This window comes from Echinococcus granulosus (assembly GCF_000524195.1).
Source record: "Echinococcus granulosus chromosome Unknown EG_S00151, whole genome shotgun sequence".
NCBI classification, from domain to species: domain Eukaryota; kingdom Metazoa; phylum Platyhelminthes; class Cestoda; order Cyclophyllidea; family Taeniidae; genus Echinococcus; species Echinococcus granulosus.
In genome coordinates this window covers 55,650-80,162 of record NW_020170531.1, presented here as the reverse complement: position 1 = coordinate 80,162, position 24,513 = coordinate 55,650, and the positions used below count along the sequence as shown (strand labels likewise).

General features: G+C 40.6%; 3 protein-coding genes across 3 annotated transcripts; 1 reads left to right on the top strand and 2 right to left on the bottom strand. All coding sequences in view use genetic code 11, as the record gives it.

Annotated features, from left to right (window-relative positions):
* Positions 1-322: 322 nt before the first annotated feature.
* EGR_09517 (hypothetical protein) lies at positions 323-2,021 on the bottom strand (the record flags this gene model as incomplete). Its single annotated transcript, XM_024498766.1, has 2 exons — positions 323-484; positions 1,995-2,021. The coding sequence occupies 2 exons, from the start codon at positions 2,019-2,021 to the stop codon at positions 323-325; spliced, it is 189 nt and encodes a 62-aa protein (XP_024346818.1).
* A 2,821-nt stretch (positions 2,022-4,842) lies between these two features.
* On the top strand, positions 4,843-11,159 carry EGR_09516 (Zinc finger protein ZPR1; the record flags this gene model as incomplete). Its single annotated transcript, XM_024498765.1, has 10 exons — positions 4,843-4,950; positions 5,155-5,401; positions 5,522-5,592; positions 5,659-5,745; positions 6,012-6,170; positions 6,246-6,333; positions 7,889-8,160; positions 8,372-8,464; positions 9,486-9,554; positions 11,049-11,159. 10 exons carry the CDS (start codon positions 4,843-4,845, stop codon positions 11,157-11,159), a joined length of 1,305 nt encoding a protein of 434 aa, XP_024346817.1.
* Positions 11,160-18,517: 7,358 nt separating this feature from the next.
* On the bottom strand, positions 18,518-18,791 carry EGR_09515 (hypothetical protein; the record flags this gene model as incomplete). The annotated part of the gene is made up of 2 exons (XM_024498764.1): positions 18,518-18,628; positions 18,702-18,791. The coding sequence occupies 2 exons, from the start codon at positions 18,789-18,791 to the stop codon at positions 18,518-18,520; spliced, it is 201 nt and encodes a 66-aa protein (XP_024346816.1).
* Positions 18,792-24,513: the final 5,722 nt, after the last annotated feature.

Below are 24,513 nucleotides of genomic sequence, written 5' to 3'. Positions count from 1 at the left end.
AATTCAGAGGCACAAAGAGGACAAAACTCCAAATATATCTAAATCTGCTGATGGGAAGTCAGTATAACCGGAGCTCGGAAAAAAAATTGGAACTTCGTTTAAATTCTACGTATCCCAGATTCCGTGGTTTTCGTCACCATCTAGAGGTCGTGCCACTCGGCTGACTGCACTTCTGTTAACAGCCCACTAGTAAACTTTTTCACCTTCTGGACAAGTTTATGTAGACTAATAGGTAGAACCCCATATTTTTACACTTTACTGCGTGTAGCTGCATCGATGTCGATGTAAATTAGGAACTGAGCAGACCATCGCATGCCGGAAATTACGCCCCTGTCCGCAGCAACCCTGCGGCAAATTGAATGTGCCTGCGAGACATATGAGACAGGACCTGTTGTGAGATGCTGGGACAGCATCGAAGGTAGGTCTCGCGGACAGCCATCTCTACCTCACCACAGGCGATGGGTGTGAGCTTTAGGTCTTCAACCTGAAACCAAGATGCCTACATTTGTATGCGGAGCTTACGGACAGGGGAAAGAAGACGCTACCTAGAGTAGCTGCGGTGCAGATGTTTTTTTCTACCCTCTGATTACAGGTAATCACATGACGTTCAGCTAAAACACGTGTCTAGCAAATAAATAGCTCAGTTGTTGTCTATTACTCCTGAAACATTGAGGCCATAGGGGAGCGGTGTTAACTTAGTTCAGAGAATCGCAGACTGTCATGAATACGCACCACTCATGTCAATTTTTTCACTCCCCCAAAACATGATGCATTGTCTTGTCAGCATACTGGGAAGCGAACTGACTAGAATGCGTTAAAATCCGAGAACATAGACTCTTTCAAGGTGGCCAGATTCTCCACATCATATCTTTGGCATTGCTAGTCGATGGAAAGGGATATTTGATGACCCATCACGCACAGATGCCAATGTGATTTCCGACTCTAAGGCGCATAGAGGGAGGCTAGACAATTACCTCGCCAAAAAAAATAACCAAATGCAGAACTGGATCCCCAGCTATTGACTATAAAATTTGAATGACTACAGAAAGAATTTTGTCAGTTAAATCAAGCACTGTGCATGTGTGTTAAACCCTAGTTCTGTTAAATAATTGCGTTCCTACATTTTAATCTGTGTAACTAAAATAGGTAAATATAGGGTATGTTCATTTTTTCTTATTTGTGATTAATTAAATAAAAGGTAGCCTGTTGCAAATAATAATGCGATAGTAGTGAAACGAAGCCAACGGAAAAGTAACCTGAGCAAAAGATAATAACACCGACACAGATGGTCATCAATCACTTTACTCATCAGCACAGTCCAGGATGTGGTTATTTAGCAAAAAGGGTTAGAAGTTAAATTTAAGTAATCAAAACCGTCGAAAAAGTGCAGATTGTTAGGACATTCACCACTTCTAGCGCCTCCTCTCTCCCTCCTCCTTGGTGTGAATACATCTTCCAGCCTTTCCCAGATTAAGGAATTAGCTTATGAAGACTGTTAAAAAAACAGTATGGCTTATTACTTTGTAAAACAAGTTGTTTTAGTCACAAAAACATTGAGTAAAACAGAGCTTGTTATCCTACGTCAAGCGAATATGATGAACGGGTTGCGTAAGCACCTCCCATGAGAGTCATTTACGTTATTCCCTTTTGCATACTTCGTTAGAAGAAAAATAGCACTCTTTGGTGATGTTTTAAACAGCCAGGATGAGTCTGACACAAAAGATTCTATAAACCTAAAAGGGAGTTCAAAGTCAAAAATGAATGGGAACTAATTTGCCTGTAAGATTGGATTTTAATCTACATCGATGAATATGGCCTTTTTGCAAGAGAACCACTTATATATTGTGAAGACCCTTATCCCTGGACACCAAAGTTATATTCGAATGTGGTGGAATAACTCTAACTTTCTCAAGCAAACTTTTCTTAAACTAGGTATACCAAGGATGTTTAACAAAAGCCTTGAATTTTGTTTTACTTTTTCAAAATTGACTTACTTGATTACACTGACTTTCAAAGGCCATAATTCCATAATTAACGGTGTATATTTACAATTTTTAATACAAAAACAATGGCATATTGGTATGCCCGCCACAAACGGGTTGATTTGTCAATCATCCCAATCAGAGGATGCTGTTGTATTGATAACCGCATGGGGTGTTTTATTGCCGGTATCACCACACTGGTACGGAGTCCTTCTTATTCTTCATGACAGATTACGACGTTGATCGCTTTCCTACTTGTGATTCTTGATATCGTACAGTTTGCAAATACTGATTTTATCATAAAGGGGGGCTTTCCTGGATTATGGCGCATGCCTTTCTGGAAAGGTTTTTCGTACATTTGCTAATATGAAAAGGTTTCATTTTATGTGATATAGTTATGTTCATCGCCCATATTGTTCTCTTTTCATTTACATTTTGTCTTGTTGGTGCAATTTCATGGCCATCAAAATACGTAAGCTGCTCTTTGATTGTATTTCTTAGAGAATATACAACTTGAAACCCATTGTGTTGAATTTCTTTATTGTAATTGTATTGCATACGATTGTTGAACTTGGTGTTAGCACTTACATATACTCTTGGTATGGTTTAGCTGCTTGGGTAAGTCATACATAATTTTGATTCCCTAGCGTCTTCCGTATGTAATTGTGAACGTCATGTTCTATATTATCCGCTTCGTTCTTGCGGTATGTCATCATTCTTTGTTTTACTTGGTTTTGCACAATTTTATTTGGTGATTTATTTTATATTTACCCTTCTTGTTAATCGCTTTTATCCCTGTTAGGCAAACTTTGGTGAATTTTGGCATTTCAATCCCAGTTTGTTTGTAATTCAATTTTGGTAATTAATAATGATTGCTGCTTAATCACATTGGCAACGTTTTTGGCCTATTTTGCACTTTTATGATTCTATTGTTTCACTTTCTTGAACTCTTTCTAAATTCTTTGTTTTATGGTTCATTATCTCTCAAATCTATTTGGTCTTACTAAATTTTAGATATGGTTTATGGTTATCAGTTACTCATACATTTTGGAGCTTCGACAAGAACTCTATACACCGGTCGATCCAGAAGCGAGACCAGAAATTGAGCCGGCTAGCGTAATGCCCAGTCTAATTTCAAGTGGCATCCTCGGGCCGCGAGGTGACCCCCAATCAACCGTTCTTCAATGAGGATTTTTTGACCAATTTGCATTTTACTGCTTGAAAGCGAATTGGAATACATGCCCATAAATACGCCATAATGTACCTTTCTGGCATCATCAGTAGTAGGAAATCGTATCAGATAAGTTTGTTCCCGTGTATTCCTTTCGAATCGATTTTAAAAGAAAAATATCGGTAATCGTACCTGCCTTCTTACCACTACCAAGAACTTCGAATGGTATTCCTAGTTATGTTGACTGGTTAATTTGACACTGCAAAAAATAATACCTCAAAAAAATTATAATAGTGGAAAGCAATTCTAACAATTTTGTGCGGTAATTTAACAGCCCATATGAGATATAAGAGGGCTAATCGGAACTGCCTTATCTGTTTCACCCAGTAGAATAAGCCTCTTTGTTTTATGAAGATGGTGGAGACTGCTTCAGTGGACCTGAAGACAATGTGAATCCTTGCAGGTTTGTAAGTTAAATAAGAAATAACCTAAGATCGATTTACGACTCCTCCTAGTTAACATTTACTTCGCAAAAGATCCCAACTAAGCAAAACTTCGGCACAGTTTACCTAGTTAGTCTCGCAGAGTAAATCAGAGGTCATTGCGCAACTGGATGACCAAATTATCAACCATTAATAAAAAAGCAAATCAGCAGCGTGTTCAAGACTTAGTTATTCCTCCCCGCCCCCAAACAACTCAAACGAATGGGATGATTCCGCAAGGACATATTTATTAGTAAACGCTGATGAAGGCAAGTATGGGTTCAAAAGGTCTGTTCCGAGGAAACCTGACGAACCCTTGATGCTAGACTTCCGCCCCCTGAACGGCTCTCACCTGAAAGGTGCACTTGAATAGCAAGTGTATTATATAAAAACACCGTAAGCGGTAATATCCTAATGGTTTTTTAAACCAACCTTACAGAAACACACGAACAACTGTATGCAAAGCCACTTCCTTCTTGCAGTTTAAATTTTTGTCCCATAATATCGGTCGTTTTTACCAGACTACGGCTTATTATTCACTGAAAACAAAGCCCTAAAGGACTTCCCTAAAAACGGAAGAGGAAACAAAAATCAGGCAGAGTATGTAAATTTGACCTATAGATAAGCCTGCTGCTAGTGGCATGCCCCATAGGCCATGCTGTAGAGCTGATTTACAAATCGCGAGATCTCATTTGCCAACAAAACCAAATGCAGAATTAGGCAAACTATCAGAACATCGCATATGTCTAAAGAGTTCTACTTAGGACCTTAAATGTGCGAATGAGATGCTGCATTCGTACTATCCTTTAAATTAATTTGGGTCATTTGATGAAAACCATCAAATAAAACTTAAGTTAATTTCGTTAATATGAGTAAAATTAGTTGACTCCACATTCGATGCTTAATAGTTGGAACGTGTTAAACACAACGTGCTTACGCACCACATTGAGCTCCTGTTCAATTTATTTTAATTGTTTTTTTTTTAACAAGCATGCATTTGTACGATTTAGTTAAATTTTCTGCTTATTGCACTTACTGGATAATCGAATCATAATTGGTGGGGTCAAAATAGCTTCTAAGCATCTAAATTGGTTTTGCAAACTTCTTTTTTGCATGCGAAGTTACTGCTTTTATCCCATGGAAATAATGATGGGAGTGTTTGCAAGCGTTTTAATGACCTTGACTTTTTCGGGCTGTTCAAATCCTCATGGAAAAGAGTCCTGACGAGGTTGGGCCTACTGTTAGAGATTTGGATCAGGATGCTGCCTCTGAAGTCGTCGAAACAGAGAGCTTATGCTTGAATTGCCGCAAGAATGTAATGATTTATGCTTCGCTCCCTAACTTTATAGATGAAAATAATTCATCAGTATTGTTATTCCTGTAAATAGTTAGACTTACTGCACACTCGCTTTTCTGTCATTTATATGCAAAATATTTGAAGTTTTCCACTTTTTGGTCCTGCTGTTGCCGCGCTACCCCTTTTGAGCTGCCGTTATTCCTTCATTGTTTTTCTCCTCAGGGCACAACACGAATGCTCATCACAAGGATTCCATTTTTCCGAGAAGTAGTCATATCATCCTTTGAATGTGAGCACTGCGGCTTTACCAATCGATCGGTTGATCCGGCTGCACCTATTCAGGAGAAGGGAAGGAGGTTTACTCTGGATGTTCGCTGTGCCAAAGATCTGAACCGTCGTGTGATTCAACCCAGCCACTCAGAAATCCGCATTCCCTCTCTTGACTCCTCCTTCCCCAGCAGCGAGTCTGGTTAGTTTTAGCTTGCGTCTTCTTTGAGAATATTGTGTGCCTTCTTTTCACTTACGTAACTTTTTAATGATAACTCCTATGTAATGGAAGCGCCACCTCTAATCAGTTGTTTGATTTTAGCATTGACTACTGTTGAGGGCGTGATCACTGGCATCATTGACAAATTGGAGTTTCTTCAACCAGATAGACGAGTTAGTGCTGTCTCTTACATTACTTTTCTCACATTTTCCAGTTTAACCTATCTTTTTTGTTTCCAGAAAGCAAATCCAAAGCAAGCAGAGCTTATTGATGCATTTATTGGCAAGCTTCGTAGTCTTCTCACCCTGAAAACCCCCTTTCAGTTGGTAAGTGCAGCCGTACTAACTGCATGTAATAACTATTATAGCTAGGGCGCATTAAAGTTATATCTACATTTCATTCGGCTCTTTTGCTGGTACCCGATTAAAATTCTGATATGTGGGGGTAAATACTTTCTATTTGTTTTCTTTTTTTCATGCACAATAGTCGCTAGTTTGTTTCAGTACTTCTTGCTATTCCATGCTATTGCTTGAAACCATTTTAACGTTTCAACAATGTCTTCCATTTTACCTAATTAAACGGTACTTTCTAGGAAATGGACGACCCGTCTGGAAATGGGTTTATTGAAAATCTGCATGCACCACTTAATGATCCTCAAATTACGTGTGTAATGTACACCCGGACGGCCGAACAGGATAAATTGCTTGGTTTTCGGGACGATAACGCACCGACTGATGATAAAGATGACAAGGTCTCGTAATATTTCTTTTGTTTGAGATGGGATTTTCTCGTTCTATCCTGACGATTTTCGACTTCACTTTTTTAGGATGAAAACATAAAAGATAGCGTTTCCACCTTCCAAGTTACCTGTCCCAACTGTCATTCCGATTGTCCCACCAACATGAAAGTTGTTGGTACGTTTCTTCATTCTATTGAATGGGTTTGTATCTTTTTATGCTTCCGGCAGCTATGTACTATTTGTTAGGTAAATATTGTACGGTTCTTGTGATCCATGAAGCTTAAATCATTAGGCTCTGGTTATATTGGGGGCCGTCTCTTGCTATCCCCTGTACGTTCTGTTTTAGATATCTGTTTCCTTACCGTATAGCTATTTCAGGCTCTTTATGGATTACATTGCTGTATATTTACTTACCGTCACGTTTACCCGCATTTTTAGTTTTGAAGTAGCTAAATAATACCCGTAAAAAGACTGGCGGTGACTTTTCTGTATTAGTTAATTGGAGGAGTACTCATCTTTTGCTTTTAGGACCATTCCATTTGTTTCTTCCTTTCAATAAGAGTAGGTATTTCGTTATCAAATCATTTAACTGCCGAAATTGCTACTGAGACTAAAAAACTAAAAGAATGTAGTGCGAAAATTGCTTATTTGAAACAACGGAAGGGAATTATTGTAGAGAATTACTAAAATCTTTCAGTTGGTCGTCTTATAGATGGGAAAGGAAATGTAAAATGCAGCTGATTTAATACACCTAAAATTCGCAATTGATGCGGCTAGTTTGAACATTTTTTAGTAAACAACTTATTTTTCCTCTGTGACCGCAAATGAGCGCTTCCTTGAAATGAACTTGCTTTTCAAAGGATCATGTTGTATTTGTTCAACGTCATCTAAAATTCTCCATTTAGCAAGCAACTTCTTTGTGCAGCAGTGGATGGGCAATCAGAATACCTCCTGCTCTATAAACTCTCCTTTTGTTTAAATTTATTTAAAATCCTTTTTTGAAAATCTGTTAATCTGGCCTGAGAAAATTTAGCTTAATATTCACTTAATTTTCCATGCACACTAATCGTCAACTATTTAAGCTATCCGCTGTTCAAAATATTTTGTTATTTGTGAACACCGAGGCAGTAGGTCTTCTATGGACGATTGCAGATAGTTATTGCCATCAGAGTTTAACTGTTTTGCTTGAATTTGGCTAAATTTATTTGTTTCGCAACTGATGTAATTGATGTGAAAGTGCTCCAGTATGCCTTTTACGTACGTTACTCCGAATGTCTGTTATCACAATCTTGGAGCTAGTTGATATAAGTTAGCTAAACACTTTAGTAGGCCCGATTCGTGGTGTTCTTCTTGCGTGGTGTTGGAACTGGTAATACAATAATCCCGCTCCTTTTTTAATTCAGCTTGATCAACTCCGTTCTACGACCAGTGAATCGGGTCTGGAAACTTTTCAGTAGATTTAATTTGTCGAATTCTTCATGCACAAGCAGTCATTGCGAACGGAGTTTTGGGCGTTGTAAACGAGTTCTCTTCTTTCATTTAAGGTCACTTAGCAATCCCTTGATCTGAAACCAACGAATCTAGCTGGTAACTTTGGTACAAAGATGTTTCCGTGAATCTGATTCAGGACGGATAGTACATTTTATCCTGGTGTTTGAATTGGATTAAACTTTCCTTTGTCAAAACCGGTTTGTACAACGACTTCTATTCTATCTCTCGCTTCCTTACAGACATTCCCTACTTTCAAGAGGTGGTTCTGATGGCTATCAACTGCAGTCTCTGCGGTTATCGCAGTAACGAGGTGAAGTCGATCGCAGGCATTGCCGAGCGCGGTAAACAGTTCCGCTTGCTCATCGCAACCGAAGAGGACCTGTCTCGCGATATCCTCAAGTCGGACACGGCTAGTGTCGCTCTGCCCGAACTTGGAATTGATTCAGAGCCAGGCACTCTGGGTGGTCGTTTCACCACTGTTGAGGGTCTGCTGCGGCTAATCAAAGATCAGGTGTGTCCACTCATCTTGCTGTTTTTGAATTAGTAGTTGAATGAATGATGTTTGAATGGATCTTTCAAAAGATGATTTGACAGTGTATGACTAAAGGAACTAATGAATGACCGGTCGAACGGATGGATGTTTGTATGAACTGGATGTTCGAGTATACGAGTGGATGAATGTTAGAAGCTCGACTGACTGATTCCTATTTTCACTCTTGTAGTTCAAATCCATGAACCCGTTGCTGTTCGGTGATAGCTCCGATCAAGAGGAAAAGACGAGGCTGCTTGCCGTTACTTGTGATAAAATTGATGAGGTAATTCTTCTTCTATTTATTTCCCCATGGTTAAAGAGCTATGTATTAAGTTTATCTAGTAATCATTGTTATGCATGTAACGTCACTGCTCCGCCTATTTGCCGTTCTCGATCCTCCCAGGTGTTACATTTTTGTCCTGAATTCGTCAAAAAGGCCTCCGTACTACCTGTATATTTCCTGTCATCATGGTCTTGTCTGAAACTAACCTGAAATGTCATTTGGGGTCATTTGGAACTGCAAACTAAATCATCACAAAAAAGACATTCTGTGAGCCTCACCCCTGAGCAGTAATACGGCTGCTAGGTCAGGTTTTACTATCCTGGGTCATTTACCTTTATCAAATCCCATTTGATTTAATATGAGAGTTTCCTACCCATTCTTCAATTTCTAAAGAAATACCCGCTTTTAAAAACCACAATCAGTTCCTTGTTCTTGTTCATCTCAAGTGTAAATTGCAAGATGAAACTTTCTCGACCATCTGAAAACTTTTCTTTTGAATAATTCACTAAATGACGCGCTGTAGTGGAACTATGCATTTCAAGTTTGGTGGAAATCTTGGAGTTTTGTAAGGCTTATGCCTATCATGGTCGTATATCGAGTGCTTGATATAGCTTATTGTTGTAGCCTGGTGCGATTGTTTGTATGCATGTAATGATAAAACAGCGGCAGTCCATCGTGCTCTCCACTCTTTCCCCTTATTTTTGAATCCACCCTTGTATCGTGAAATGTTGATTAAACTTGGTGGATGTGATGAGGACTCGTCTGCCTTGGAAACTGAGTGTAACCAGGAGGTTTTGCCTCATCCTCGCCCTCCTTATTCCCAGGTGCCAGTCGTAGCCTTATCCCGTAGCGGACAATCAGTTTGAAAATCAAGACACGGAGACGAATCCCATTTCATAGAGTTAGAATTCTTGCCTCGCGTCATGGCAGAAAACAATAATGGAACATAGGGACTTATAGAGTTGCCTTGTAACATCCTCCATCGGTATTTTTATTTCAAATGCTTGATGGTTTTTTTTAGGTCCTCTCTCTGATACGAAAAGATGCTCATCTCGTGCTGAATGACCCCGCCGGGAATAGCTATCTTCAGGTTGGTTTAACTCCCATTTGCGTTTCATCGCTACCCAGCTTTCTTGTTACTTTAATAATTTGGGAATATTATTTAAAACAATATTCCAATCAGACGGTATTCATTGTAAATCTATCAAAAGATATCTCCATTTTTGTATTTTTTATAGTTTATTTTTGTGATGGGTCTTGTCTGAATGTGTCATGCGACTATTCCTGTGTGTCGAAGCGTTCGCTCCTGCGGTTTACTGAAAAAGTTGTCACTGTTGGGACGATGATGACCGCGCAAATCAAAGAGAGAGAGAGAGGCAGCACTCTGTCATACTCTAGGCTTATAGGCAAATTGTCTCCGTCAGCATTTGTGCTCACTAAGGGGATGGAATTATTTCTCCTATTTGCGTCCATAAGTGAATAAAAATTCCAAAGTGGGTGTAAGTGCTTGATTGATGTGAAACGCCGGCTACAGCTCGGATCACGATGAGCATAAAATGTGGTCCGATTCTTGTTTGAGGTAATGTAAAATTAGCCGTTGATGAGATTACAGGAAAACAGAATGCTTCTTTTTTTCTTCACCTACGCGCACTGATTTACGACATCCTCAGGTTTAGTGAAGTTTGTTTCTACCGAGGTGGTTAGTGCGAGTGTTTGTCGGTTACATTCCAACAACTGATCCTTTACTTTGAAGGAGGCGATAGGAAAACTGTTTTGTAAAGAAACATAACAATGAAGAAAGGTGTCATATGCTTTGAAGCAAAATTATGAATGAAATCAAGAAATATCAACATTCTCTTGCCTTAGTCTAGATGGGGAAACTCTCTATGGCTTCATTTTTATTTTGATCTCAAGCAATGTGCGCTTCTAAAGTAGTAAAAATTTACCTACAAAAAGGCTCCCAGAATGTAAAATTTATTCGTTGAAGTAACCACCATTGCAATTCGTGATCCTCCTCCCATTGAGCACAAGCTTGCTGTAAATTCAATTTTCGTATGTTTTGTATTGAGAAGCAAACAACCAAACGTTATCCTGGTCACCTCCGTTCCCGATCGTCGATTCTATTTTTAATGTAATTGTCTGTCTAATGCCAAGAAAAGTTGGTAAGTTTCACTCAGGAGAATAGGAAAGCTAAGGACGGGAAAGGGGTATTATCTCCCTCAACTTCTTACAAACAAGTTTTGTGGTAACGGCGGACGCATTCCAGTGCTCCTGGATTGTGTTAGCTCTGGGCCCGCTAACCGTTCTTGAATGCCCTTTAATGCTCGATGATAAGATTCATCAAGAAGCTGACTCAACTCTACTTTTTTTGTCATTTGCTGCGATTCTCTAACCGGCAAAATTGTGATTGCAGTGGTAAATGTCAGCTGCCAGTATTTCTACGTACCTTAGTGTTAGACTTCTGTATTCTCTAAAACACTCGTGTATTTAAGGTTTGGGGTGTACTTTAAATTGAGTTTGGAGTGTACTTTAAGTGACGGTAGTTTATTCTTCAAATCTACTTTTTTATCTCATTGTTCCACAGAGCTTGAATCCAGAAGGCACTGACGAGCGTCTTGAGGTTGAGGAGTACCAACGAAGCCAAGAGCAGAATGAGGAGTTGGGTATCACCGACATGAAGACGGAGAACTACTGATTAACCTCCCCTCCCATTCAGGTCTTCCTTATGGGGCGTCTTCTCCAGTTCACATCAATTTCCTCCCCGTGATCTTGTCATGATATCCCCTTTATTTAATTAAACTTTTGGGTCTTTAAGTTGGAATGGATGATTATTTAGTAATTACGATTTGGAATCGGGTTTTTGCAGTATGCTTGAAGGATGATTCGAGTGCCGCCTCGGAAGCAAGACGCTAGGCTAATATTATCCTAGCACCTCCGTAAATATCAAGGATAACTTGGAAATTAAATAGATATGTGTTTCTAGGTTAATTTTCGGGCTGATCCCAGAAGATTAGTACTAATCGTGTATCCTTAATGCGCCTCTGAGTAACTTCGACTTTCTGTTCTACGGGCATCTTAACCTTTCTACTGAGTCGTTTATAGGCGGCTACTGTTGTTATTGCCGGGTTTGATATTATTTGACCGAAAAGGAAGTGGGGAGAATTGTGACAGCGCATACTTTATTCGTGAATACTTGTACAATAATTACAGAAAAATCATCGGAATGTAGATTAAAGTTGAAGGGGTCTCGATATCACGAGGTTCTTTCACAAACGGCGTTGGAATCGATCGTGGCCCTTTTGAAATAATAGATTGAAATGCTGAAAATCCTTTCCTTAAGAGGGTACCTTTAAAGTTTGAAATCTAGTATTATATTCCGGGAATAATAATCTTAGTTATTGAAGATTAGACGCTTTAAATCGAGTGGATTTCTGGAAAAAATGCAATACGATGGTTGCTTGGGTAACTCAACTTGGGCAAGAGGGTTGCGTAGATGCTCCGCCATTGTTCCTTCACCGCTTAAACTGGCCTCCTGGCCATGTTAGTAGCCTTAGTGTTGCGTCTTTATTTGACCTTAGGGAAGACTTAAGGTCCTATAGTGGTGGTTGTAGAAAGCAAACCCGATCTCGGAGAATAAATACCCTGATTCCTACTGCTGGGTGATAAACCTTAGTGGGGCAGAAGGAGTAAATATACTGTGAATGGAAAAATCAGCGACGACACCTAACAGGAGGGTTGAAAATGACGTCTAGCTTCGGTAACTACCCCAGTCCCGTAATCTGCAGGAAAGCTATTAACAACTGAAACAACACTTTCTGTGAACCATCTGATAAAGTTCGTTACGTAACTGCCTTCTGTTCCTGATTGAAGATAACAATTATGTGAACTCATGATACCTTCTCCACTTCTCCACTAGCTAAGTAGAACCAGAGAAATATGGCTGAGCAACGTTGAAATAAGATCAATGCGGCAAGGGGGAATGGACGCGAAATCCAACCCCTGAAAGCTGTGTTAAACCCTGTCCTCTCTTGCATAAATCTGCTTTTAGGCTAGCGTTTCTACGACTAGCGGTGGACATGCGTGATGGCCAGCACATTCCCCCATCCCTGAATTTAGTTCCCATACAGGACGGAATTCCAGATCCGATAGAATTGCCATGAGGGCTCAGTGGCGTTGCCATCAAGTGTCTTCTCTGTTGCATGGGCATTCGATGACTTGCACGCGTGGCGCATGAGCGTTGCCTTGCAGCTCCAATCGCGTTGTAATGGCTGGCAAGGGCGGCTGACCAAGAAGCGTGCCAAGGATGACGCTTAAAAGAGGAGAGAAGCTATGCAATACGTTGGTTGTTTATTTGACTCTCGGTTTTGGTGAAGGACCACTTTGTACCTTCGTCAGTATGCTGGCCTCTGGGCTATGCTAGTTGCTTCAACCCCCTCTGTATGCCTAATGCATGTATTCCGCCCGAGTATTATGTTTTCTTTCGTCCTCAGGAAAATCTCGGGGTGCTACAAGGTATTCAATTAGCTCTTTCAGAAGGCCCTTATGAAAGACTTCTAGGCTAAAAGTTCAAGAAAAATTGTAAGTACGCTAGTAAAATTTTCATGTGTTTAAAGATCAACATTCCAATCGTACACTAATATACAAATATTTGTCAATAAATACTTTGGCTAGCAAAAATAGTGTGGTCAGTTCTCTCTAGAAGGCGCAAGTAACTATCCCAATTAGCTAAATAAGTCACATCAGACAAGCCCTCTTTCTAACATTTCAGATATACTAGAACCAAAAATATGGAAGTAATTATTTCTATGAGATAAATGTTGTAAGGAAAATCAAACCAACGGGACGGTTAAAGTCGCCTGACCAGCCAGAAAAAAAACAACGAAATAACCCAAGAATCAGTTGGAAATGTGAGAGCGTTTCATTTTTGACAAAATAACTGCATTTTGAGTGTTGTTTTAATAAACGTGCATAAATTCAGCAGCGTTCCACTACCTGCGGTGCTGGTGTTTGACGATTTACTATCATCACTTCAGTACACAAGTTACTGGTGGCATTTTAGCTTACCACCATGGAAAGTGACTGACTTTAGAGTTTCCTTAACCAAAAAGTCGTAAATTATGGAAAGATTTGACACTCCCATTTCCACCTACAAGGCTGTTAGGGTTGGACGGAGCCTGCTGTCAATTCGATTAAAAGGTCAGTCCTGTCCATCGCCAAGAGACGGGATGGAAATTTGAAGAAGCAGCTGATTTTTTGAGTATTTAGACGCATCGCAAGTAGTCACGGTACTAACTGGTGTAGCTTGCGCTCACTCCTACTCTTCTTTAAGGGTGAAATGTAGCTTTCCCCAGAAGGAATTTGGCTAGTAAATTTAGACATTCCATTGCTCCAAAAAGGCTGCCCTTTTCATGGCACCTCTTGGCCGTTAGACGTCTGTCCAAAACTTGCCAAGCGCTCTTGGTCGGTAGCCATGTTTGTCTTCAACCCATGAACCAAAGATTGATCTTCGTCTTATTTGTAGGAGTGTTTAAAATGTCTCTAAAATTAATTTTTAGATTAGAATTACTTTGTCCAGGGTGCTTTGGCCTTGCTCTTGAAGTTGTACCATCTGGATTGGATTTAACGCATCTCTGGTGTATTTCAAAGCGATCAAGTGGACCTCCTAAGCACCGTTTTTTAAGAAATTATTCATATAAGCGAATCCGACTGCTTTGGTGGACAATTTCTGCAGCTTGTGGTTGCTTTGCGTCTTCTTTTCAGTCCCTTTCGTATTCATTAGGCCGACTCAATGGGGGTTGGGAGGTTAGTGCCGTCCTGTACGTCGTCTCGATGCGATGCACGAGGACATGGTAACTATTCAAGTATGGAATTGTGTAGTCGTCATCCTTGTTGTTGTCAGTGCTACTGTCTGCCCGCCATAATACACGCTGTCTGAAGCCGTGTTAACCGACCGGCTGGCTGGACAGATGGCATGCTCACTGTCTAGAGTTTAATGATAACTCCCACCTCAATCTGCTATACTTGATCTCACATAAAATTCCCTTCGCCTACTGAGCATTTAAGCACGGAAAGCGGTTTTTGAAAAGAAATTTGATATTTTAAGCTTAATTGAGAAGATTTAAAGTCTTCATGTGTTAAATTGCCTCTAGGCGATTCTCATTAACTCCTATCCACTCGTGAGGAAACTCCTTCTAATTAGGCAGCCGCTGAATACACACAAAAATGAATTTTGAGCTAGCAAACAGTGACATATTCAATCATTAAAACCCTTGTGGGTGTTGTCGAGGCACGGTAAATTCATTCAATTATCTCTCCTTCCATCTCCCTCCTCATTCGAATGACTAATTCTCTTCGTTGACTCATTTTTAAGAGGGCTTTTCACCTTTGGACGCATCTAGGATTTCCTCCCACTTGTTCATCCTCCAATGACACCCTAACCCTTGGCTACTGTACTGGATTCCCTCTTTCAACCATTTGGTGATCCAGTAGTTGAGACAGACATATGTGAGGGTATCTGTTAAACCTAAACCAATGTGGCTCACAACAACTTGAGGCTAGCATTCATTTTTGGAATGCTCCGATGTGGATTTTCATTGAATAAAAGTATTGTAGAAGAATCGTTCCATCTTAAAACTTATCTAGACCGAATGTATGGCATCCAGTCTTGAATAAGAAACCTTAACTACTGTAATGGGAAAGTGCCCTGGATCAGGACGAATTGGCTAATAAACTTCAAAAAATTAAGTTTTGTGTGATAAGAGCGATTTTAGAAGGCAGGAACTCCCTAACTTGTTCATTGCATAACAGGTGGTTATTCCACTCATTTTAAATCAACCCACTTTCAAGTAGCTTTTCATGGAGCCTCCTTGAGAGTTCTGGTGAGTTTTTTCCCATTCGTAGATTCTAGGTGGGAAAGTAAGACAAGCTTAGCGCTATAAATCCACATTTATGGCTAATAAGGACATGTGTTCTTCTTCGTTGCTAAATGGATCACTTTGTAGGCAACCATTATGGTCCGACGAGTCTTCGCCTCTTGCACCCTTTAACACGGCGTAACGAGTGACCTCAACGACCTCGTTAACACGGTGATGATGTGAGGTCAACTTATCGTTCAAGCACCCAATCATCTTTACAAGACGCAATTTCGAGGCCAAATGTTAGGAAAGCGTGCCTTCAACAAACCATCACATCAATCATCCAATTAGTCTGTCAAATTCCCCTAGTCCTAACCTGGGAGGAGATGAGGAAGGTTAGTGAGGGCACAGTGAAGCCATTTCAAGGGTCGACGGGTATCCATCACGATCGGAGCCGAGGTTAACCTGCAATAAAAGCACCACCAGATGTTTAAAATTCGCCCCCATGGGGACTCAGGTTAGTCTTTGGGTTACGATCAAGAAATACGAAGTTTCTATGGTTTGAAATCAAACAAAAAAGGCTAACAATTGTGGAGATATGTCAACCTTACTAAATTTTTATGCTTTTTAGTCCCCAGTCCTCCTATTTGCCCTATTTCTGCTCTGGTCAACAGTTTGAGGGCACATTACTGACTTCACTTGAATCCAATGATAAAGCATCAAGTAGTAAGTCAGTATCCCCAGTCGAGTTATTATTTTTCCCCATAAAATGGCACGGCTTTCTGACTAGAAATTAGTGGGTAGATTCACAGTACCCCTCACAATTTATGATCAGCTTGCTAAAAAAAAGCGTGCAGTTCATTTTTCCAACAATGATAACCGACGAGAACGTGGATACTTACCCCGACCAGTCTGCTGCACCAAGGTCACGGATACAAAACGCTGGTAAAAGAGAGAGATCAGTCAAATAGCCGAGCAAATGGAAACCCATTTAACAAAAGGTTAAACAGGCGTTCGACAGATGCTGTCCTATTTCTGCCACGCCCACTAGAGCTTGGATGGCTGCTATTATACGATGTTTTCTCCGTTGTCTCAATGTCTTAATCACTACTATGCCTCCACACCTTGGTCGATTAAGAGTGATCTTGATCTTAATGATGGACTGGTTGATTGCAGCGCACTTTAATCGCTTAAACTTCATCGACAGGGTTACCACTGAGCTGTTTCAAGCTAATACCTGTATCCGGCGCTCTGTGGACCGAAGTTGTTCTGAAAAAACGTCAATCTAATCCGATGCAGCCAGAGGGTAGGGCAGTGATAGGGTATACACCTCCTCCATGCCTTGTTTTAATTATTCTGAAATTGCTTTCCAAATAATGCAATTGTCTATTTAACAAAGAGATACCTTACTAAGGTGAAATCGTACGAAAACACAGCATATTTACTTACTGAATTTTCAAAGAATTCATATTACTAGTTTGTAACCAAAGCGACCACTGAATGAGAAAAATTAGTCTATTAGTGAGGTAGAAATTCCGCTTTCATAACTCTTTAGTACATATGGTTGAAAAAGTGTGAGAATATTTTGTAAAATCTTAGTCGAGTAAATTTGAAACCATTGACTTCACCTGGTTTATTTCCTCATGGCTTCTGCTAACCACATCAGAGGCTGGGAAACCAACATTGAAAACTAAATGTTGAGGGTCTACATCTATAAAAATCTGTCAGGAAATTGTGCAGCTACGGGGTGGTCAACCACCGGGTCGTTGATATCATCCCACATTGGGCCGTCAAATCTCTCTCCAATGGCTGTCAATGCCAGGGATGTGGTGTCGAAGACTACATTTGGTTTAGAAGAGCTTGGATTTCGCATTTTAATACATTCAAATCAATTAACTTCCTAATATGCTAACAAGACAAAATATTTTGTTTTAGGAGCAAAAAGCTTGACATAAATGGCGCGATTCATGCAGCATCACTTTCTCCTCATATTCATCACTGTTGGCCAACTTGCATCAATGACCTTTAGAACTACTATGGTCATACAAAATGTTTGCCATCATTTACATTCATGCGACTCCTACTACTTTCCTCCCATTTCGAATTATCTTATCCTAAAGTGAAATTTAAACTTAACGGAAGCTGCTGGAGCTCGTACGTTTGCCAAACTGTGGAAGCTTGAAAGCGAAACTGCCTGAGTCCCGCCATCGTCCTTCCTACTCCCCTTGGTGCTATTTCTTCAAGTGACGGTTATTCCCTCTTTTGATCCTAGGAAGACATTTGAGTGTGAAATAGAGTGGACAGTTAAGAAATGAAGGTGCTATCCCTGGAGTGCTTTCTTGAATTCCTTCTTATTAAGACATATCACATTTCGATCAGCTTGCATCCTATTTATATTTTGCGGCGAAAAACCCCAAAATCTGCGCATGCATACCAATTCAAGTTGTAAGGATCTAGAATCTTGAAGGTATCGAAATTCCCTAATGCCAGGCTGACAGGCGGCACTGATCGGAGGTGCTTCAAGCTGTCAGACCAACCCTTTGCAAACTAGTCTACCTGGAACCTATGCTTTTCACATTTAAGAAGGCCTGCACTTTTAAATCACCCAATTTGTATAAACATTAGGTTTACATCTTACCGCGGCTACTTTTACAATTATCTAATCACTCCAGGTCATAGCCATTGAACACAGGTGTGTGTGAAGTTGCGTTTTCAACCAAGGTCGGTATTCCCGGTGTCCTCAAGACAGTAAATACTAGTTAAAATCCAGTTTTTATACAATGCTAGTTTATAGCTGTCTAAGAAATTAAACAAAATATTATGTCCTTCCAACACTGATCAATGAGATCAGTAGATTCATGCCTCATATATACACTTACCTTGGAGTTGAAGGGGCTTCAGCATTGAACTATCTCAAGATAGTTCGCTCCACTTTATTATCAACGGTGAATCGGCATGTTTTTACCTCTTGATTAAGGAGTGAAATAGTAAATCCAGATTTTACCAAATATGATGAGGTAATCTAAAAAACTTCTGGTCTTCCTTGTCAAAACGATTCTTCTGCTCGATACAGCAGTCAACCCTCCCATACTTGTCATGAGCGCTAAGCTGTCGTGGCACTTAGTGTGCGCTAACTTTCAAAGTGTGAAAATGTTCGAGAATGATTGTGCTGTGTTTTTACCATTTTAGTGCAGATATGTCAGGAGCCGACAGGAATGAGTCTTATTGTGGGCTGGTCGTCTGTGGTGGTTAAATCACCTGACGTCTTGACTGCTAAGAAGCTAGAAGGTCTACCACTGCAGACTGAATTCTTCCAAAGGAAAAAGGTGATATCTATGACCTCAAGTTTTGGGACCGCATCAATAAGAAAATTTGGATGTCACCTCATCCTGTTGCATGCGTTCACGCACACCACCGTTGGCCGCCATCTTGGTGGGCGGTGTCTGGTGTCTGGTCTTTGGTAACCTTGTCATTCCACTCTTGCAGATGGTGGTCTTTAAGTGCCTTCTTTTTTCCCTACCGGACGACCAAAATATCAGTAAATGTGGTCTCGCACATGCGATGCTTACCGTAGTTGCTAAGACCACTTATACCTCAGCACTCAAGTGGGAGCAGAAGGGAGATGAGTCCGTTCCCATATACCTTTTAATGGAAGCGTTGGTTATTAAGGCAGATGTTCCGATCACCAACCCGCATTTGTTTGGTTGGTCACTCCACTCAGCAATGACGTATCTTAAAAAGCAAAATGCGTTCTTATTTTTTACACATTTCTAATAAATGTGAAGTTTTGAAATGGTTGTTTAAGGTGAATACATAAATGTTGCATTTTTAGGGGAATAAAAGTAATGCAGGTTCTTTATTCTGTGTGTTTTGCACTTCTGTCCTGAAGGTATGATCTACTGGACTTGTTTATAGCCTCCTGCCACTTCTGTCCGGAATTTTTAACGATAAGATGTAAATTTGAGCATTTGAATACCTAAGAATAAATTCAATACTTGAGACAGGGACTTGATAAATACACTCATTAATTAATTCACTCACTGACCATAAATCTTCCGAACAACAATGTTCCTTTACCTTCTGGGGGGAAAAATTTGTAAATGAATGAATGGACGGATGGATGGATGGATGGATGGATACGGGATTGATAGGAGGACCAGGGAATGGATGACTGAGTCAGTAAATGGTAAACTTATGATTAGTTTATCTTCCATGCCTTACAAATGCATATAGATAGTTTTTTCTCACGAGTTCCACTACGGAATCACCATTTACAGAAATCCTTTTTTATTTTTAACGCTAGATTTGATATAGTACCTCCTACTTTTGCTCGGCAAAAAGGCATTTATCTATGCAACATCTTCACTTTTAAAAAAGAGTCGACTCTCACCATCCGGAGTCAGATTACTTGTAAATTGTTTATCTTCAATTCATTGTTTACTATATGAGATGTTAGGGACAGAGGTTGGACTACCGAGGCTATAGATGGTTACAGTTAATTCCCTATTGAAGGAGATCTACTACCAAGCAAATGTTCAATTTCGGTTAAAGAAAGCCCAATAGATTAAGGAAGCAATATCGTTACTTTATTTAATATAAGGGAAAATTTAAAATCCGATTTACTGCTATCTTTGGCACTAACAGGTGAAGTTTCTTACTGCTCTTCATATTGAACAGGTTCACTTGAGCATGATAATCCTCTTCTATTTGGCCCTTCCAGACAAGGCTTCTCATTTCGAGCCCATCAGAAAATTCCTTTTGCAGTCTGTAAATCCTTCAACCCCAGTAATAACGACTGTATTTCGCAATAGATGGACCCCATCAATTCACTCGCATGGCACCGCCCCATCCTCTTTAACATCACAAATGTCGATTGACAGCCATCCATCTTCATAACTTAAATCTCTGTCTTCCCTCTTCAACTCCTCATTTCTCTTCCTTCCACCACTACTGCCACTTGCCAACTTACCTCCTTTATAACGTCATTCTCTGAAAGAGTTACGTGGATTAGTGACATAGCATTACCAAAGACATGGGTATCATTCCTGTTAATGTAAGGGGGGATATTTCTTCCCTTTTCCAACAAAAATTCAAGGGCTATAATACTAGAAGACTTGAAAATATTTCTAACTTCCTCAGTCAGTGAGTCATGACTTCCTTGGCATTGACAATACGTTATAAGTCCAGATTAGCTAAGGTTAGAAGTAATTTTAAAAGATTTGTCAGATAAGGAGGTACTTCAGTGTAAGAAGGCATGAATGAGTGAATGAAGATGAATCACACTCCATTTTTATTGGATTTGCATCTATTCGCAAAGCCACAACTGGAAGATAACACAACATCCTCCTTCACCAAAGTCAACCCATCTCCACTTGAACTCCTTCTCCATGCTACGAGCTCATACTCTTTTACATCACCAGCTCGAACGCTAACGAGGCTGTTGCCGCTATTTTACCGTCCTACTCCAAATCACAGAACCATCCGCCCAAGCCCTGGGGACGGACATCTACCTCTATATCACCAACCTCACGATTGGTGGAATCGCATCTGCGTTATACTCCATCCTCTGGTTAGTGATGATTGTCTTCTCATTTATACCCTAACAAAGGCATTACCTCTCCAAATGAGATTGGACTTGTTACGGAACGCAGATTAAGAGGTAAGGAAATTGATGGACGGATGAATACTTCGATGCATTACTAAATGCATGGTCAAAGAAATAAGTAAAAATAAAGTAGAGAAATGAATGTTTGAGGCGTGCATATATAAACAGATGTAGGAAGGAAGGTAGATCAAGAGATAGGTGGGTGGATGGCTGAATGGATGGATAGATATGCGATGGATGATTAGACGGATAAGTGGGGGCCCTTGCTGTCAAGCGATCATCTGAAACGCCTCGCCTCACGCCACTCTTGCTCATACATTATTTTCCCGATACTGAAGTAAGACTGCCCCCAATCTTCTGAAAGTCTCACCTCCTTCTTTGCACCGTCAATATTATGTACATGTCTTATCCACCCCTTGCCTCTTTTTCATTTTTTAGCTATAAAGACATCTGCCTTCTCAAGAGGTGCAATGAAGAGTATTCAAAAATGGTGTTGCAGTGACAAACCAATGACAACCACTGAAGGATTCATAGGTACGCATCTACAGAAGTAAATGGAGCAGGGGTGGTGGTAGTTTTGGTTCGAGAAGTCACGTATTTACGGTTAAGATATCAGCTGCAGCAGAAAAAAAGCTACAGCCACCCAATGTGGCATGATTCTTGTAAAAGCTATCAAGTGAAAGCAACACGATTGAGGATTAAGAGAGGCTGAAAGAGCTACAACGTCAGCATTTATCTTTACAACAATATTCTTCCGTTTGAATGTAGTTTCGCTACATTTCCCAGTTTAATTTAGGCTTCATTGTGGTTTCCATGGCACCGCTTCATAGCTCCTCGTAAAGTGCGATTTATTTTAAATCGAAAAATCTAAAAGCATGAGTCATAGTACAAAAAATCCTGAAGAATTAAAGTATTCCTGTTGAAAATGAGTACAAATTCCTTAAAACCCTATTCACTGAGAACTTTAGTTTGAAAAGTGGTGAGCATGAGCGTTATAATGCACTGGAATTGAAAGAATATCCAACAAAGGGAGTAGATCTAAGTATCGTGAAACTGCTTCATTCATTGAAAGTCAAACTATTTAGAGCGGATGAATAAACCAACGGTGACAAATACCGCAATAATAGTTAAAATAAGATCAGGCTACACTGCTATTCAGCTTATTCTCTACACTTAAATCCCACTTATTTTATTGTTGAACTCTTCTGATAGCAAAAGTATTGTAAGTTAATAAACTTTTCCAGGAAAAGTAGAATACTTTTACAACTTCTGAATTGATCTTAGTGACATAAGAGTGTGTTCCTCACTAAGCTGAGAAACTACATTCAGGTGCCAGATAGAAAATACATCGACCGTATGTCACCGAGGCCAAAAGCGGTAGCAAAACGCAGTCCCACCGGTCCCCATTAATCGGCTTCATCCATTTGCCTAATCAACGGATGAAGAGTGGAATCAAATGTACATGCCCAATCCCCTTCCCTCCTCTTTGCCAACTTTCCCAGCCGAAAAGTGGTAACTGGCCGGGCCAGCTGGTATGCGTTTTTCAGATTGAGAGTGGGGAGAGGAACAGAATCACGATGCAAGCGAGAACAAAGCACTCTGTGAACAATGACGCACAAATACCGCCTCGCCACGTGCCCCGCACGGCAGGGGAGGAAGGAGGCATATGTTGGTATATCGTCAAGTGGATGCGGGTACATCCGGACAGGCCTAAGGCATATCAATGTGCTACGATGGATAACTGTCTGTTTACCACTTTTTGAACAGGTACCAGACAAGTAGGTGACACAAAATCAAGTCACAACAAGCGATATGGAATGGTCCGCTATGAGGATTCATCCTGGAAAGCCTGATTTCCATTCGAGTTTTGTTTGGCCCAGCGAAAAAAAAGGGTTAACGGATGTTTTAGTAATGCTTACAGCATAAACTATTGAAATTATCTTGATTCAGCTCTATTTAGGTGGATCTGATAAACTCATGTCTTCCGGTAATGAGAGGCGCTTAGCGTCTACTGGAGATCATACCCGAAAACTGATTATTCTCCTCCGCAATTTTATTCACAAATGAAATCAAATTCCAGAGTTCGTAGGATTAAAAAAGTTGAAAATAATCCCAGTATCTCAATTAGTAAAATATGATATAACCGCGAATGTTTAACACTCTCCAAAATTTCTTTTTTTGAGTGCCTATCAGTGAATGGTCTTAAAAATTAAATGTTGACCGGTCTTAGTGATTTCTCTTCAAAAGCCAGTGAATATGATGGCTCGTGTCAAAGTGATACCTCTAAAACGATGTAATATGCAACAAGTTGGTTGTTTGTCCAACTCTCGGGTTTGGTAAAGGGGCCACTTTGGTGCTCCGCCGTTGTACCTTCGCCGCTTGAGCTGGCATTCCAGCCTTGTCAGTAGCCCCAAGCCCTGCTATACAACGACAGTACAGATTCTGTCCGAGTGTTATGTCTCAGGGCGCTATATTGGTGGCAGAGGAAAGCGAATCTACTGCTGAGTGATAAGCCTTAGTGGGGCGAAGGAAGTGTATATGCTGAGAATGAGAGAATCGGTGCTGACTCCTACGAGAGGGACTGAAAATAGCGTCTGCCTTTCGGCAACTACAGGAAGGCTATTAACAACTGCGGTGACGCTAGTCGTGAACCATTCATTACGAAACTGTCTACCACTCCTGTATGGAGATACCAATTGTACAAATACGCCATACCTCCATTACTTCTCTACTAGCTAGATGAAACCAGACGGATATGCCTGGGCAGCTTCAAAGTGAGAACAATATGACAAGGTGGGATAGATGCAAAACCCCACTCCAACAGAGCATTGTTAAACCCAGGCCTTTGTTATATGACTCTGCATTGAGGTCAGTGGTCCTACGACTAGCAACGGACACGCGTGCTGGCCAGTATATTTCTCCGTCCCCAAGTCCAGTTCCCAGATCCAATTGAATTACCAAAAGGTTTCAATGACGTTGCTGTCAGAGCCCTTCTCAAGTGGATAGACATTTGATGATTGACACGAATGGCTCGTGGGTGTTTCCCCAGAGCACCGATTGCGTTGTGAGGGGGACGCCCGAGGTTGACCAAGGGGCATGCCGGGGACGGCGCTTAAAAGAGGAGGGGAGCTATGTAATACGTTGGTTACTTGTTTACCTTCCGGTTTCGGTAAAGGGGCCACATAAACACCCCGCCACTTTACCTTCACCGGGTTGGCCGACCTCAGGGTCAAGGCAGTAGCCACCAGGCTCTACATGTATTCTGCCTGAGTATTGTCTTCCTTCGTCTTCAGAGCAGTCTTAGGGAGCAACACTAGCACCTGACCTCGAAACAGATGAAATTCGCCAAGTCATACCAAATAGTCTCTAATATTTCCGTATTTTTACTAAAGGTACAGTTTTTGAATGAGAAAACTAACCATACACCAAATCCTCTCAGCAAACCATCCACCAAACCTGATCTAGAGCTGCAATAGGCGGGATAGATCAACCCAAATCACCCCGAAAAATAGGCCAAAATTTTTTGGGGCTCTACAGACGAAAGCACTGCGCCTCGACGCGTGAGAGGCTTCGGGAGAACAGTTGACGCT